The following is a 14,515-nucleotide window of genomic DNA, read 5'->3' as shown; positions in this document are numbered from 1 at the left end:
AGCATACTTGTTGAAGTATACGAAATATTGGGATGAGTTCTTGTTAGGAAACAAATTCATTTAAAAATGTTTTTGAAAGTGTTGTGAGAAAATAACACAGTTAGCATATAAAGAACATAACAATTGAATTTTAGGACTCCTAATATTCATGCATAAAAATTTAAAAGTTCCCCTCCTTAAGAGTTAATATAATGCCTCAAAAAGTAATTAATCAACCTCTATTGAAATTCAACTTCATTCTTTTAGCAAATGGATGGATAGATTGATTTTATGAACTAAAAATCACATTTTTACCATGTTAAGATGGAATGCTCTCCAAACTTCAGTCAGTACTTTCTAGCAGATACTATAGGGATTCCCCAAAAACTTCAGTAAGTTCCTTTCATCCTTTTCACTAAAAACTTCACCTCCAACCCTAGGACACAAACACAAGTAATTCTAAATACAGAGCAGCCTCTTCCTTTTCTTTTTCCTTTTCGGCAGACACTATTCTTTTTTTTCTTAGCATAAGATTGCTGAATTTCTCCATTAAAGAGGGATATGATCGGTGTGGAGATCCTCGGAGTTCATGGACAATATACAGAGACCATGGGGAAGAAGAAAGTAGGTAGCTAAGAATACAAGGACTCCAAGATCAGCTTCTTCGCCAACTGCTGGCCGTCGAGGATTAGCCCAGTATGTTTGGCTTGCACACCAGAAAGAATACAGGCTTGCTATGATCATAATAAGTTTCATTGATTGGTATGATTGTTTTCTGGTAGATTTTGGCAACCCCACTCTGCAAACAGGATTGTGTAAAATATTAGTTCCTCAAGACTCAAACTCAAAGCTGAAAATGATAAGATCAAACAAACATATCAAATGTGAGAAATAAGCACCTGTTGATGTAAATGAAGCCACCAATTAAACAAGTGCACAGGAATCCAACTACAACCACAGCATCTGGGTTAACAGGTGCACGGTTTATCCACCAGCCAGTGCTCAATATCCAAGTATACATGGATGACTTACCATTTTCCTGTATGTTTATCTTTGTATAAGGTCTACAAAATTATGCAAAAGAAATGCTGAACAAAAAATAAAGATAAGCTATGTCACTTGAAATCGGGTGTGAGCATTGGATATGTGTGAGTTTGTAACGAGTATAATGCAACTTCTTTTATGTTTATCCATGAATCTTTGAGAGTCATATTGACATTCCCATGTCTGGATACGTGCAAGGCGCAAATGTCATACAAGGTATTGCAAGAAAACAAAGACTCAGAGCCTTATAGAAAACAAGATATTCAATGATGCTGACCAAAGACATGAAACATAAGCCCTTCCAAGCATTCAATTGTTAAAATTATGCAGAAAGTAACTTCCTAGGTACAAAAGATTTCGTTTCTGTTTGGTTGTAAGGGAAAATCATACCCTAATAACTAGCATTTTCTTCTTGTACTTCACCATTTTTCAAAATATGCACCCCAGATAAGATACCTGATATTCAAGAGAAAAGAATGCCTTAACAAGGAATGTTCATGTCACTCGGTGTAATCATATAAAAGGGCCTCTAACACTATTTAAATCATAATACTGCTAACATGACCAAACCAGATGATCCCTAACATGGTAATCCAGCAAGGTGGCAAGACAATAATTCAATTCTTTTGTATCATATCATGTAGCACTGTGTGATATAGGTGCAATGACAAAGGATGGGAGCAAAAAAACTACAGTAACTCATCTCAAGGAAGCTACCAAAAAAACAAATTAAATCATGCTTAAAAAAGCATTAATTGCTACCTAATGATTGAATAAATTAACCATATCTAATTATTTCAAGGTGGAACAACCATGAAAACAAGTATTGTAACTCCCCCTCTCATAGGATAATTCATATTATTTGCCTTCTTACAAAGTCCAAACTGTTCCCTAACCCAACAACGGCCCTAATGTCCATTTTCAGGAATCTGCATTTAAGCACAAATCATGAATAAGCAACAAACAAACTTTAAAATTCTCAATGAGATCTTAATGATAAATTGGATATGCTGGCGCATGCCAATCCACACATACATTTCCTTAGCACCCAGTACACTGCTGTGCCATACCAAGACAACTTTTACACCCTCCTCTCCAATGAGCCATCGAATCATAATTATGCAGTCAGTATAGCATTTTGACTAATAAGTTCATGATTTCTGTCACAAAAAGAAACAGAATTGTCCATCCTCAAACATCAATTTCCTTTGCATTGGCAAACTATTTTGCAACAATTTCCAGCATCATATTGCATAACGACACTTACATGCTAATTACCGGGGAATAAACAAATCAGATACAATTAGCCACATGTCATGAAAAAAGGAATCTCTAAAATTCACCTCAAATAAATGGTCAAGGAAAAAGTGGGAAAAAGAACCAGCTGATATCAACAATAAGCATTGCTTCCTTGAAAGTGGCACCTGAAAAATAAAGTACACACATAACAAGATATGACATTACAAATCATTTGATGCAACTGAAACAAATAGTTTTAGCTAAGTAACTTGTTCATAAACAAAGGCAGAGAACTCATTTGATATTCATCACCATTTTCATCAATCTAACAGCATTGACCATACAGAACTGTTGCAAAAAAAGGTGTCATGTGCACTCAAATCAATAAACAAGAAAACAAAACCTACCAAATCTACGGCTCAACCAACAGATCATTTATCAAAAAAAAAAAATATCTTTCTATTTTCCCACAATAAAAGTAAATAAAAGAAATAAGAATCCTGATCCACTTTAAAACAGCTCACCCCTGAAACAGAATCAAGAAGGCTTCTTTTCACCAAAATACCTGATGCCCAGGAGTAGAAAAGGCATAAAGGAAGCCCCAGAATCAAGACATAATAAACAGGGTGATGGATTGAATCAGCTAAAAAAGCGAGAACAGAAGAATCAAGGAAGAGAACAGAGGTTAGCCACTCAGAGAAGGAGCCTATGTCAGGGCCGAAGAAGGCGTTGAGAGTATAGGTAAGGGTGTGGTGAGGGGAGAAACGTCCCCTGGTGAGATGGGTCAGAGCTAGGCCCGAGCTCATAGCATACATGAGGTGGGGACCTGGGCCTGGCATTTACTCAGTGGTGGAGATTGCCGGCAACTGTGCGGCTCTGGGTGGAATTTGTTAGTCTTTGACCCGATTTGGTATGTTTAACTTAATGGTGGAGTTTTCTAAAAAAAAAAGTTGGAATTAAAAACTTTCGCTTTTTTCATCGATCCCTTTGCTAATTCTCTTTTGTTTTGCATAATTAAGGTGCGGATTCCGAGCTGGTTATTACCTGTATTTTTCTTCCTCTCGTAATTCTCTTTTCTAACTACTTCCAATCAATTCAAATATATCATTCTTAAATTGTAATGAAGTCAATTATTAACGTGTCATCATCTTTATTTGATGCTAATGTTGAAACTTTTATTAGGTTAATGGGACTTGTCTTACACCTCTAAATTGTATGATACTAATTTCTCTTTAAAAACCTAATAATTAACATAAACATACATTATTATTAATATCCAACCAAATTCACAATCAATTGTCATTTTATATAAATTTTGTATTTTATTCAATTTAATCCTTAAAATTAGAACTAATCTAACTTTCTATATAAAACTCTAATTTGAAATCTAATTTCACTATAATCCATCAACGACCTCTTATTTCTTATTTCTATAGTTAATTTTACATTTTATTCAATTTAGATCTTAATGTATGAAATTATCAATTTAATTTACATATTAATCTTTTTCACATTTAAGCTTAAAATCTATCAATTTAGCACTTAAAACGTTCAATTCTCAACTATTGCAATTTTAAAACTTTAACAGTTTTATAATTTGATACATAGACTAACTAGATTAAACTCTCATAATCTCAAAAACATAAAAATTATAAAAGAAAATGACTAAATTAAATTAACCAATTGTAGGCTTTAAAATTTGAAAACCTTTGGCTAGAACTTCCTCCTTAGCCCCTGAATCCTAGTTAAGCACAATTTCAAATAATTTATTTATCAAAAATTTAATTCACCCATATAAAACTCTGTAAATATCTTAATAAAAATATTTACGAGTTCCATTGATCGAAATGGGATCTCAAAACTGTAATTTTCAATACAACTGACATTCAAATCATTACAATGCGAGGCCTTTTAATGTCCCAACTCACTTAACATGTGATTACTAACAAAGCAACTTGTTTAAACACTAATGACTTTTTGAGGGTCCCAACGTCAGACTTTGTGAAGCCTCTTGAGGCTCTGGTGCCTCATTAGGCAAGTATTCTTAAAGCCCCAATGAGGCCTCCAACATAGGCATTTTGAAGGCCCTAATGTCATTTTCAACAAAGCCTCTTGAGGCTCTAATATCCTATTGGGCTATGCCTTGTAAAGCCTAAACTTGTTAAAAAAACTATTACCAAAGAAGTAGATTAATCAAGCATCAATAGCCTTTTGAGGACCTCAATGTTGTACTTGGCGAAGCCTCTTAAGGCTCAAATGGCCCATCAAACAAAACCTTTTTAAAGCCTCGGTGCTATATCTAGTATAGGACTTTTGAGGACCCCAGTATTATTTTTTTGCGAAATCTCTTAAAATTTTATCGAACAACACATTTTAAGTTAAGTCTTGAAAAACAAATCATGGTAGAGTAAGAAGCTAGGAAAATTGCAATTTGAATATAATCAATTACTATATATATATTTTTTTAGAAATTGAAATGAAAGTTTGTATAGACAATCATTTAAAGGGCATACTCAATTTGTCAATAGAATGCTCTAAGGCTTCCTTATTTGATCACTGTCCTAATAGAGTATTTTGAGATTACGTAATAATAGTTAAATTTTAATCTTATACTCTACTTAAATTTAAAATTTAATCATATGTTTTATATTTTAAAATAATTTAGTAGGTCAATTTTATAATACCGTTAGTTATTTTAAATATTTTATTTTGATTAAAATATTGTGTAAATTTTAAGAATTTTTAATACCGTTAAATTTTTGATAAATTTAGATTCATTATAATGTCGAATTTTTTGTTATATAACTATTAAGTGAGTATTTTAAAATTTCAATGTCACAGTAAAAATTTAATAATTCTTTTAATAGTATTAATAATTGGATCCAAAATGTGAAGGGAAATAATTCTCGAAAAGAAAATATGGATATAAAGTCTAAGTATACAAAGAATATAAATTTTTGACTTATTTTAACTTTTAAATTTTCTTAAAAATAATTAACAATAGATAAGAAATATACTACTACTAATAATAACAATAAATAAAAAAAAACAATATTTCTAAAACCGGAAGGGCTTGGCCTGCTAGGCCCGTAGTACCAGTATTCATTTCCCAAAGAGAAAAAACACACACGACGGAACTCACTCTTATCTCAGTTATCTGTCTATCTCTGGCTTTGCCGTGGCGCAGGCAGGAGTCGGAACCGTTTGGTAAACTTTGGGCCTAGTTGCGATTGGCTTCTCAAGTGGTTGGGGGGAATGAGCTGCGCCTTTAGTCTACTTGAGTCATGCCACCTCCCTTGTTCCAGATATCTTTCAACAACCTTCCGCTTCTCAAGAGGTATATAAGCTTCCTTCTTATTTCATTTTTAATGATAAATTAGTTTCTCTTGTTCCCATCTTTGCTCTCCAAATTTAGGTTGGTACCAGATGCAGAGGCCTATAAAGCACAAGACCTTGTGCTTGTGTAGAAACATGCAGACTTTCGCTTGCGAGCTCGTCAAAGCAAGCTATGTACCCACTCCCCAAACTAAACCCAAGGTTATTTGTTCTTCTGAATTTCTGATGGTGGATTAAGCAGCTATTTTGTTTATTTATTTATTTATTTATTTTTAAAGCTAGCAAATGCCTCTGCTGCATTGTTGGAAAGCTTTTAGGCAAGATACTGTTTTTCTAAACTTTGATATATTATTGTACCTATGGCTCATGCATTATTGTGTCTTCTATTTTAAGGGCTAACTACGTATCTTCATGGATGTTATTGAAAATTTTTTAAGAGACGAGAAAGTGGTCTGTCACGTGCCCATTATATATCACTAAATACCGAGTTTCATAGTCTAAGTGACCGTTTGTCAATGATTTTGGCATTTTTATGACCATTTCTCATCCTACATGTAGACTAATGTTTGAAATTTCCAACTTCATGTCTTTAATCTGAGATGATGGAATTTAATGATATATGATTATTCTCATGACTATAATTAGTCAAGCAGATTAACAATATGATATTCATTATGCTGAAAAATGGATTTTTTGGTGGCTTTATATTTTGTTCTTAGGATCAATCATTGGCAAAAGTAGAAACTATTGGTGCATTTCAGAAGCTGCCAATGGTGATGCCATCAGTTGATATTTTCCAATCTGCTTCGAGGAAGGCGAAAAGGGTCTTGCCTACAAAAGGTAATTGAATACTATGTCACTTGGGATTTGGGTGCGAGTCCTTGATAAGGGCATGTGTCCGACATTGGCATGGTCAAATTTTTTACAAGTTTTGCCATGTATCTGGAGAATTCTTGGAGGTTATATCCCTATACTCATATGTCAGACACGAGTGCTTCAAGACAAATGAAGAGTCAAAGCAACATAGATTTGAATAAATTCATTTGCTCATGTTATATTTAGTTCAACAAGTCAAACTGTTGGTTTAGCATGACATTTGGTTTCCTACCTAGGCATTGCAAATGTAGCAAAGAGAGAACGAAATAGAGGTGCAAAGCAACTCGATGCACTGATGAAAGTATGATCTTATTCCAGTGTCTGTTCTTTTTGTAATAAAGGAAAACTTGTAGCTTGCAGTAATGAATATATTGCTTGAATTTAACATTTTTTTAAACTTTATCTTCAGGAATTGGCAGTTCCACTGAGAGGGTACATAGAGAATTTCCCCAAAAGAATCTATTTGCATCCTTATGAGCGATCTCTTATTGAGTTGACATTTGGGGCTGGAAATTATGAAGAGGTACTCATTAATAGCTCACTCTTCTTTTTACCTTAGATGGTCTTGTTATATATGCGAAGAATTATGATGCTTTTTATCCATTCATCTATAAGCAAAATGAATGACTTTTAGAAACAAAATTTTGAGCTTTAGTGCTGTCCCAGTGGAATAACATCTAAAAGTAAGCAAAATGATATCTATGTCAGTTTTATTATTGTTTGTGGAAGGTTTATTTACCCATCCCCCCTTTCTTTCAGTGCCATATTTAAACATTATTACTGTCTTACCCTTGTATGTTTTATGGTATTACTATATGTGGTTCATTCACTCTTCCATTCTTTCAATGCCATATTAAAACATGGTTATTGTCTCACAGGTTCTGAAAAAGGTAGATGCTCTTAGGAAGAAGGTGGTATCTGTTGGAAAGGAACATGCTTCTCTTTGTGCCAAGGTTATTTGTGCTTCCCTTAGAACGATGTTTAAAGACCCTTTTCAAGGAAAGATGTCAGAGAGATTTATTTGGGGAAAAAGGCGGGGGGGGGGGGGGCTCCTTGTATTTGATGTGCCCGTTTCATTTAAATACAAATTTAACTTTTTTATGCTTGAACTTGGGCATGGGCTGTTTTACGTTTTCATTGTTTTCCCCCATATATTTTAGTGTCTTACTCATACGCTTATACCCCTGTCCTCTATGATGCGTCCAGTATGTGTGTTAAGAAAATGAAGAGGCAAAGTAACATTGTTTCTTTCAAATCTAATCGAAGGACCATGTGATTTATATATGGATTATAATCCTATACCTTACAATGGAGTTAAAATATTCTACTGGTGAGTTTAATGCTTGCCATGTGCCATTTTTAACTCTAAAGAAGGAAGTCAATACTCAATTACTAACATATTGTTCAACATAAATGTGGCAAGCATATGAACCCACGTATGGAGCTTTTAAACTCCAATATTGGCATATTGAATTGTAAATTTATAATCCCCCCTCTCTCTTTCTACGCACGCATATGTATGTATATGGTTTAAGGTACAACTTGAAAGTCTGTTTGAAAATGCTAATTGAGCATCTATTGATTTACTCTTTGCAGTCTTTATCAAAGAAGGAAGCAGAGGAACGATTGACTGAGGTAAGTAATTATCTTTTTGCTATATAGATCTTTTATTGATGTTCAGTACTATCACTTTTGTATATTTTCTGTTATTGTAGGGTTTGGAGAAACTTCAAGAAATCTTCAAGTGTGAAGGACAGGCTATTGATGATTTATTGTATATTGCAAAGGTATATAATCATAAATCTTTTAAATTGTCTAGTTTAACACAAGTATTAACTTAAAAGTATATAACTAAAAATATAAGAACAATTTCTTTTTGAGTGTGGAAGTAGGAACTAGAAATATCTCTTTTAGCATAACCAAGAACTAAATATTAAACAATCTCTGTTTCTTAGGCTCTTCATTTTTTTCAAGAACTCATGAAACAAATTTAATAACCTAATCCATAGCTGGATATGAGGGGTTCACCCCTCCAAATATGAGGTCATTTTATGGAAAGTAAGTACAGAGATGCATATGAGTATTTGACATTTATACCTGAGTGTGAACCTTTGGTCTTAATTTCAGTTGGACATCCAATAATGCTATAATTTGAAGTTTGTTGATATTTAGCCTTGAACTTTTTGACCCTTGTTTTTCACAATATTGAATTTTCTTGACATTTTTTCTCGGCATGCAGATTGGCTTATTACATCACATGTTTTTGAGTTGTCTGTATGTTTTTGCTTGTATACGTGATTTGCTCTGTAGCTGGAAAACCATCTAAGGTGTAACTGACAGGTGCATCCTCCTAGAAAATTAATTTCTTCACTGGTGTTGAGGAATTTACTCAGAGATCATGGAAACTTTAACTTCAGGATTTCTTTCTCTTTATGTTTTTAGCATTGGAGGTTCATAGTGTCATATTTATTTACTAAGGTAATTAAGGAAGGACTTCCTTGAACAAGAATGACTGTAAGAATCGGATTGTTTGTATAATGCGGATCAAACCTTTAAACATCTAGAATCATGATCTTTCCTTAGTTTAAGTGATGGTTCATGGTAGTCATTGCTGCCAACAGACATTCTATTTGGCTCTTTCAGGAGTAATAGTGCTTTATGTTTGTAGTTCGTTTTGCTACTTTTCTAAGGTCATGTCCTTTCAGAATTTTGTTCTATTTGTCAAAGAAAATACCTCTCATTGTTTTATTCTATGTGATTAACGTGCTTATGCTGCATCAAAGTAGAAACATTTTAGGCCGTTTCAGCTTCTTCTTGATGACTTAAGCTTGAATATCCTTAACTTTAGCCTTGAAAGCTCATTTTATTGCAAGTGGAATATGTATGATGGTTTATCTTCATATTATTTGGTTTCCAGACTTTGAGAGCCATGCCAGTTGTGGATCTAGAAATGCCAACTCTGTGTCTTGTTGGAGCACCAAATGTGGGGAAGTCATCATTGGTCCGTCTACTTTCAACAGGAAAGCCTGAGGTTTGCACAACTACTTGCAGGTTTTGGTTTGGGTGCTATTTTCTTAGATTAGTACTTTATCGCTTAAAGTAGCATTGCAAAAAATGGTGTTAATTTTATTCCTATGAAAAATAGTCTAGCCCAAAAATGGTTCTTAATGGTAATCTGAGTGCTTCTGATATTGTGGTCTCCCAACATAGTTCAAACAATTTGTCTGCCTTAAGTAAATTAATAAACTTGATATACATACAAAAATCCCTAACTGAATAAAGCAAAGAGGGATTCATGCTAATAGCTATCCTTTCTTCTTTTGAACCCCACTAAAAGATCTTTTAATATTTTTGAATCATCTACCGTTGACATTTTAGTAAAGACTTCAAAAATTAAGAACTGAGAGGGAAAGGAGTCTTGATAGTTTATGATATCGATCTACATGCCCTCTTCAACATTTTAAGAGCCAGACTGACAAGAAAGCTGCTAATTGGTTGCACTAAACGGTTGACACACCATGTCAAATACCAATTTGTATTGAAAAATTTCCATATGAATTCTAAGAGAAGATGGTCTGTTAAGGTTATGGGTTGTTGATTGAGTCACTGGGCGATTCACTTGAAAGTAAGTTTTGAGGGAGCTTTTTCCCCTGTTGCGATTTCTACCATGAGAAGAACCTCTGATTAATAATATATGGAACTCGTTAAAGGGAGCTCCTAACCTTAGTCTCGTTAGAAATAGTCATAAACCTCTATAAATAATTTGTCTTATTTTATTACTAAGAAACTAAAATTAACTTGTAGAATAAGAAACTATAATTAAGGAAACTAAAATTAAAAACTTTTAATTGCAATGAAGTACTAACTATATAAATTATTCTAGTTAGGAATATTAGTCAAAGTTGTTTTTATCGTTTTTTCATCTTTGGTGCTTTTGACTTCTCGTCTTGCCCACAACGGCATCCATAACATAGTCTACTGAACTAGTTGCCAAATACCACGCCTGAGGACCTCCCTTCTTTGTCTTTCTTGTTTTCATATAGCCATACTGGTGTTTTGCTTTTGCCAAGACTCGTCATTTTCTTTGTCAGATATTTCTTGAGATCTCTCCCCTAGCCTGTTTGGTCCATCTTTTCTGTCATGTTTTGTACTATTATTGTTTAGTCTTGTAATGTTTTGGGCATAAATCTATAAATTTGCTAGTTTTTATGAATTTTTAAGTTGAACATGTGACTGGTTGTGACATTTCTGAACTTGTTTGGTGATTCCTAAAATAAGTGATAGGTAAGTAAGTAAAGAAGATCTGTTCAGGTTGAAGCTCTAGCTTTTGGTCTCTTTACATCTGAAACTGGTGATATACTAAGCATAGTCTGGTTTTGCCTGGTTGAAAGAATGAAACAGGCCGAGGATAACTGTATGGGATTTATATGAAATCAACATACCATCAAGTTGCATTTGTACTGAAATGGTATTATCATTTACCTTTTATCTCCCTTTTCCGGACAGTTTTCCTTTTATGTCCTTAGGTGTGCAACTATCCTTTTACAACAAGAGGAATTCTCATGGGTCATATTACTCTAGACTACCAGCATTTTCAGGTTAGTCTTTTTTATAAGATTTTGTGTGCTTTCAGCTTGTACCTTTTATGATTTACTTAAAACTCCTTCCAGGTGACCGACACCCCAGGCTTGTTGAAGAGATGTGATGGTAAAGAATCTTGAAGTTTGTTAGGTTTCTTTTTCCTAGTTTATTGGTTTTATACGTTCTGAAGAATTATCTTGGCCAGCATCTCTCCATCTCTCTATTACATTCTTGCTATCACTGTGCACACACAAACTGGGATAGGTTGGTACAACTGAGCATGCACGTGGTTCTAAAGTCCTTTTTTAATCCCCCATTCCCCTTCAGAATTTGACCACATTTTCTCAAGGCTTCTATGTAATTTCGATTGTTAAGTTCACATTGACTTGATGGAATTAGGAATAAAATCTCGAGTTGATAGGTGTAGTGGTTTTCCCTGGTAGTAATTGAGTAACTAATTCAGATATGTGTGGCAAAACTAAGGTCCATAAGGTTGAGACAGAAAAGGAGCAGTAATATATTGTGGGGAGCTAAACTGGCTATAATGTAATGTGGGGAGCTAAACTGGCTATAATGTAACTATTCTTTGGTTGTGTCTGCATCATTGTTGAAAATTCTTATACTTGTGGCTTTATTTCAAGTCTATTTATTTATGGAATCTGAAGTGATTAAAGTGTTTTCAAGACACCCAACCTTTTGTTAGATGCTAGTTGACTGGTAAACAGGTTGACTACCTGTCTTTTAAGCTCAACACTAAAAATTGTCATCTGCATCCTGTTTGCAGTTCTTATATGTCTGAAGTGTTTTTTTATGTAATCTTATTTGCCTACTCCCCCGGCCCATTGCAGAAGACAGGAATAATTTGGAAAAGTTAACACTTGCTGTGCTCTCACATTTGCCAACAGCAATTCTTTATGTTCATGATTTATCAGGACAGTGTGGTATGTCACCGTCTGATCAGGTATGCCATGGTCTCTTTCTTTGAGCAGTAAAGAAGTGATGCCAACGTATAATCTGTGAGATTTAAGACATCTGGAACATAACCAGAACATATCCTGATTTATGTTTGCTTGAGCGGCACTCAAGTCCTCCTAAGTATTTTGGTCATCTGTTTGTGTTATTTTGATTTTATCCTGTGGTTATTTTATTCTGTTTATCTTTCTTATAAGCAATATGAGATCTGGTTTACTTCATTTCCTGCTTAAAAGGTCAGATAAATATTTTTCTGGGTACTAAAGATAGACATTATGATTATATTTTATACTACTGTATGCAGTTCATGATATACAAAGAGATTAGTGAAAGGTTTGGGAATCACCTATGGCTTGATGTTATCTCAAAATGTGATCTGTTGAAAGAATCTCCTGTAGTCTTCATAACGGAAGATAGGGAAGTCGATCATCTTGAATTGGTTAAGTATCGAAAAATAGGCCCTGAAGGTGCACTCCATGTATCAGTAAAAAATGAAGATGGAATCGATAAGGTTATTTCCTTAAATCTCCATCTAGTTTTCATTATCATGACTTCACATACAATTTTTTTGGAATGGTAACGAACTCCCGCAGCACAACCCTTTTTCTTTCTCACCTGTCATGTGTGCATAAAATGGAGCATTGCTTGTTATATAGCTTACATTCTATGACTTTGAACATTCAGTAAAGATTGATGATGGTTATTAAGTTGTCACTGATTTACTTTGAAATTGCTTTGTGGTGTTTTTGAGTGCAGCTGAAGAAGAAGGTGCATGAGTTGTTGATGGCTCAGATGGAGAGGATCAAAAGTAAAAGGATCCAAGATAACATAGAAGTTGCATAGATAAAAGAGTTACGTCCATATCTCCACCCCACTGATGTGTTGCACAGGTTGATATGTTGTAATCAATTTTGGGATTCCGAATAGTTTGGTTATTATGACATTGTGAAGAGTGCAAAATGAGTAGAATCCACAAGTTTGATGGTCAAAACTGTAAAGGTCAGAACTAGGGAATTATATGGGTCCACTCCATAAATGTGTTGCATATGGTGAAGTTTTGAAATCTGATTCTGATGGCAAATGGTTGGTTATTATGTGATCGTGACATGCTGGATGGTCCAATTGTTGCCCATCATTTCTTTTCTTTTTCGGGGTACAAACCATTCCATTTGCTACCAGTAACCTTACAAGGCCACCAAATCTCGGGTCTCTTACCCTTGATTAAACAGGAAGAAAAAAAGCTAATTATAACTCATCATTTAAAACAGCAAGAGTTACTCCAATCTCTTGCGAAGGGCTTCATGTAGCCCAGTGGTTTATTAGAATTTTAAGAATTGGATCAATGATAAGATTATTGGTTTAATTGATTTGGATAATTTGATTAAAGAAATTATTAATAAAATTATATATTGAAAATTAGTTCAACTTTTAATTTAATCAAATTTTTAATTTGAATCAATTAATATTAATTTGTGACTCAATCTATTTAATTTTTTAAAAAAATCGAAATATCTATTGATTTTTTATCCAACCAGTGAATTCAACATTATCAATGCTATGATAATAAATTAAATAATATTTATGAAATTGTGTAATGTTTGTGTAGTTGAAGGTTAATACTCAGGCAGGAATACCAAGGGTGGGTTTAGATGGGTGATTGGGTGCGGTGCGTTTAGCTTACTTTTTGTCTCACGCTACAGTATCACTACAGTATCTAATCTCACCGCTACCGCTATTTTTATACTAAACTCACTGATGTGTTGCACAGGTTGATAAAAGAGTTACGTCCATATCTCCACCCCACTGATGTGTTGCACAGGTTGATATGTTGTAATCAATTTTGGGATTCCGAATAGTTTGGTTATTATGACATTGTGAAGAGTGCAAAATGAGTAGAATCCACAAGTTTGATGGTCAAAACTGTAAAGGTCAGAACTAGGGAATTATATGGGTCCACTCCATAAATGTGTTGCATATGGTGAAGTTTTGAAATCTGATTCTGATGGCAAATGGTTGGTTATTATGTGATCGTGACATGCTGGATGGTCCAATTGTTGCCCATCATTTCTTTTCTTTTTCGGGGTACAAACCATTCCATTTGCTACCAGTAACCTTACAAGGCCACCAAATCTCGGGTCTCTTACCCTTGATTAAACAGGAAGAAAAAAAAAGCTAATTATAACTCATCATTTAAAACAGCAAGAGTTACTCCAATCTCTTGCGAAGGGCTTCATGTAGCCCAGTGGTTTATTAGAATTTTAAGAATTGGATCAATGATAAGATTATTGGTTTAATTGATTTGGATAATTTGATTAAAGAAATTATTAATAAAATTATATATTGAAAATTAGTTCAACTTTTAATTTAATCAAATTTTTAATTTGAATCAATTAATATTAATTTGTGACTCAATCTATTTAATTTTTAAAAAATCGAAATATCTATTGATTTTTATCCAACCAGTGAATTCAACATTATCAATGCTATG

At 33.9% G+C, this 14,515-nt stretch overlaps 2 protein-coding genes across 5 annotated transcripts; one reads left to right on the top strand and one right to left on the bottom strand.

Moving 5' to 3' along the window:
• Positions 1 to 237: 237 nt before the first annotated feature.
• LOC105799998 (uncharacterized) lies at positions 238 to 3,339 on the bottom strand. 4 transcript variants are annotated; one of them, XR_008189032.1, is made up of 7 exons: positions 2,787 to 3,333; positions 2,367 to 2,447; positions 2,059 to 2,183; positions 1,836 to 1,952; positions 1,414 to 1,479; positions 879 to 1,018; positions 238 to 778 (listed from the first exon to the last, which is right to left on the bottom strand). XR_008189032.1 is itself a non-coding variant. In XM_012630835.2 (4 exons), exons 1-4 carry the CDS (start codon positions 3,099 to 3,101, stop codon positions 529 to 531), a joined length of 786 nt encoding a protein of 261 aa, XP_012486289.1. In that variant the 5' UTR covers positions 3,102 to 3,308; the 3' UTR covers positions 238 to 528. The 4 variants fall into 4 exon arrangements, 1 of the variants encoding a protein (XP_012486289.1); XR_008189030.1 differs by having other exon boundaries at positions 1,414 to 1,952; positions 2,787 to 3,337; XR_008189031.1 differs by having other exon boundaries at positions 1,414 to 2,183; positions 2,291 to 2,447; positions 2,787 to 3,339.
• Positions 3,340 to 5,358: 2,019 nt separating this feature from the next.
• On the top strand, positions 5,359 to 14,050 carry LOC105797730 (nucleolar GTP-binding protein 1). The gene is made up of 14 exons (XM_012627657.2): positions 5,359 to 5,599; positions 5,678 to 5,799; positions 6,318 to 6,438; positions 6,711 to 6,775; positions 6,884 to 6,997; positions 7,353 to 7,427; positions 8,071 to 8,109; positions 8,190 to 8,261; positions 9,392 to 9,505; positions 11,001 to 11,072; positions 11,145 to 11,181; positions 11,904 to 12,016; positions 12,332 to 12,538; positions 12,784 to 14,050. Exons 1-14 carry the CDS (start codon positions 5,518 to 5,520, stop codon positions 12,868 to 12,870), a joined length of 1,320 nt encoding a protein of 439 aa, XP_012483111.2. The 5' UTR covers positions 5,359 to 5,517; the 3' UTR covers positions 12,871 to 14,050.
• The last annotated feature ends 465 nt before the right edge of the window (positions 14,051 to 14,515 follow it).

This window comes from Gossypium raimondii, chromosome 9 (assembly GCF_025698545.1).
Source record: "Gossypium raimondii isolate GPD5lz chromosome 9, ASM2569854v1, whole genome shotgun sequence".
In the NCBI taxonomy this organism is placed as follows: Eukaryota; Viridiplantae; Streptophyta; class Magnoliopsida; order Malvales; family Malvaceae; genus Gossypium; species Gossypium raimondii.
Note: the sequence above shows the minus strand (reverse complement) of the source record. Positions and strands in the feature narration are given on the sequence as shown.

What these genes read in the sequence shown, in the direction of transcription:
- LOC105799998 (XM_012630835.2), bottom strand. Translation starts at nt 3,101, where the DNA reads ATGCCAGGCCCAGGTCCCCACCTCATGTATGCTATGAGCTCGGGCCTA. An exon ending in TTCTTGATTCTGTTTCAGGG is followed by an intron (nt 2,448 to 2,786) that starts GTGAGCTGTTTT and finishes TTTATTTTTCAG; the next exon opens with GTGCCACTTTCAAGGAAGCA. An exon ending in GGCTTCATTTACATCAACAG is followed by an intron (nt 779 to 878) that starts GTGCTTATTTCT and finishes TCCTGTTTGCAG; the next exon opens with AGTGGGGTTGCCAAAATCTA.
- LOC105797730 (XM_012627657.2), top strand. Translation starts at nt 5,518, where the DNA reads ATGAGCTGCGCCTTTAGTCTACTTGAGTCATGCCACCTCCCTTGTTCC. An exon ending in ATTTATTGTATATTGCAAAG is followed by an intron (nt 8,262 to 9,391) that starts GTATATAATCAT and finishes TTTGGTTTCCAG; the next exon opens with ACTTTGAGAGCCATGCCAGT. An exon ending in TTTCAACAGGAAAGCCTGAG is followed by an intron (nt 9,506 to 11,000) that starts GTTTGCACAACT and finishes TTATGTCCTTAG; the next exon opens with GTGTGCAACTATCCTTTTAC.